Here is a 2,617-nt window from a genome sequence, read left to right as displayed (position 1 = left end):
AACAGAAATGTATGTACAATGAGTACATAATATATGGTTCCATTTATGTGAAGTTCATGAACAGGTAAATCTAATCTCTAATGTATTAATATGAAGATAGAAATCAAATCAGTGGCTGCCTCAAGGTAGGAGACAACTGGAAAAGGGCAGGAACTTTCTAGGATAATAAAATGTTCCATATCTTGACTTGGATGATGATAATATGGGTGTATATATTTGTCAAAAAATATTGAACTGAACTTATTGATCTATGTATTTGACTCTATATAAATTACATTTCAGTAAATAAAAAAACTAAGAAAAGGGTTAAAATAATCACTCCCCAAAGAGCACAAGCACAAGATTGCCAAATGCACATCAGACAAAAACACTTTTATCACAGTCCCAGATCGAAGAAAAGGTCAGGGATGACATTGCAGAGCAGAAGGAAAGTTGGAATATGAGGAAGGTGTGGGCCGTGGCAACAAGGCAGTCCCCCAGTATTAACAGGTGCAGTGCTGGAGCCAGGGTGGGGTGTGGCCATCATGTAGTGGAGAAGATGGCAGGTGGTTATGGGTCACTGTGGCCAGGAGAAAGATGTCCATGTGTCCAAAGATCTGGGAGAAGTAGAGCTGAGCCAGGTACCCTGGGTGGGAGATGGACCTGCTCTGGGTCTGGATGTTCACCAGGGCCTCAGGCACGGTGGTGGAAGTGAAAAGCATGTCTGCACATGACGGGCTGGTGAGGAAGAAGTACATGGGGATGTGGAGACGTGTGTCAGTGTCTGTGGCCAGGACAATGAGCAGGTTCCCAGCCACAGTGACCACGTACCTTCATAGGAACAACAGGAAGAGAATGCACCACTCCTCTAGTCACTCTGAGAGTCCCCACCAGAGGAGGAGGAACTCAAAGATGCTGGTCTGGGTCCCTCCTGCTATAAGTCTGGAGGCCAGAGTAAGATACCTGAAGCAAGACTCACTAACATTCTCTAAACATATTTCAGTATAGATTAGCAATATCCAGATACTCCTTGATTCATGGTGGAGCTACATTCTGATAAACCTATAGTAAGTTGAGAACATCTGAGTTGAAAACCCATTTATCATTGGCACTACAGTAGCAGATCGTCGAGACTTACAATGGTTCAACCTATGATTTTTCGATTTACAATGGTTTGACATGTGATTTTTCCACTTTACAATGGTACGAAGGCTATACACATTCAGTAGAAACCATAACCCCATTTTAAGTCATAAGAAGGTCCTTGAGTTACAATGGGATTATGTCCCTGATAAATCCATTGAAAAGTCGAAAACTTGTAAGTCAAACACCATAAATCGGGGACCATCTGTACATGCAATTCTATTTCAGAGGACAAAGGGAAATAAATGCATTTATTTACTGAACACCACTTCCACACAAGGCACCGTGTTAGATGCTGTGTGGGATATAAGCAAGGATGCACCAGAAACCTCTTTCTTCTCCCCAACCTGAATGTCTTCTGCCCTAGTTCCGTCTCTTCTCCTCTTATTCGTTGACTAGAAAACGCTTGGATATTTTGACCAGGCTATTGCAGTGTGAAGGAGGCGGACAATAAAACAAATATGAACATACCTGGGGAAAACTAAGTGGCTAAAGAGCACCTCACAAGGGACATTTGGTTCAGTTCTCAACCCTGTAAACTCAGAAATCTGCATCAAGGGTGGATCCACTTTTCAGGAATGGAGTCACATTAACCAAGCTTCTGATAAGGACATATATAAACCAGAAGGTTAGTTTATCCTGAAAACAGAACTTAAAGATAGACTGTATGTTCTCCCAGCACTGCATTATCTCTGTCTCTAGATAAGCTGCATCAGAGCATTTCTTGGTGAGCAGAGTCAGATTCTGCTAAGGTACCTGGGAGCCCTCTGCTCATGTAGAGAGTTTGGTCACGGAAAAGGTCGTGCCAAGCCTGATGAAACACAATTCCCTCTTTCGAACAGTGCTTCCGACGGCACTGCCAGCAAGTACCTTGGAGGATTCTTTCCCTGGATTTTCAGGGTTGACCAACTGCCTTCTGTTCTCAGCATTTTTTCTCCAAACAGGGTTTATTACAACTCATTAGCTTTCGTTTACCAAGCGAAAGCCACATATGATCCTGTCTCCCTGAGATTACCCCTGGGTCACCTTGATTTAGGTTGGAGGTTTTCTAAAATTCTTCAGTTTTTCAGCTAATGTTTTTATGTACTTACTAAATTGTCTGATTATGAAATTTGTGTGTGGACAGTACTCTTGTAACTCTCAGAGAGCAACCTTGCTTAAAAGTTCATAGAGAGGATGGCTCAGCCTACATCTATTATGTTGACAATATCCCTCTACTTTGGCTTCTCCACAAAAAAAATAAAATAAAATTTCATGGTGATAATAACATAAGCTCTCTGGGGGCAGGGATTTTGGTCTCTTTTCCCTGCTGTGTCCTCACCCGATAACAGTTTCTAGCAAAAGGCAGGTGCTGATCTATCCCATGAAATTTGGATTGGTTTACTGAACAACTGCCAGAGACAGAATTCAACCCAACTTCTCTGTCTTAGGGCATCTTTAATCATGTGGGAAACTTTTTCATTGTGCTTATCTACATACATACTAGATTTTGGAA

At 42.0% G+C, this 2,617-nt stretch overlaps 1 protein-coding gene across 1 annotated transcript in view; it reads right to left on the bottom strand.

Annotated features, from left to right (window-relative positions):
- Nucleotides 1-482: 482 nt before the first annotated feature.
- Nucleotides 483-2,617, bottom strand: part of LOC105816975 (NACHT, LRR and PYD domains-containing protein 1-like) — a 128,703-nt gene continuing 126,568 nt past the window's right edge. Inside the window, 1 exon segment of the mRNA XM_012652563.1 lies at nt 483-810. Coding sequence (XP_012508017.1) covers nt 483-810 — 328 coding nt within the window.

Source organism: Propithecus coquereli, unplaced genomic scaffold (genome assembly GCF_000956105.1).
Source record: "Propithecus coquereli isolate 6110/MARCELLA unplaced genomic scaffold, Pcoq_1.0 Scaffold390, whole genome shotgun sequence".
In the NCBI taxonomy this organism is placed as follows: domain Eukaryota; kingdom Metazoa; phylum Chordata; class Mammalia; order Primates; family Indriidae; genus Propithecus; species Propithecus coquereli.
The sequence above is the reverse complement of the archived record's forward strand: the minus strand, read 5'-3'. Positions and strand labels throughout refer to the sequence as shown.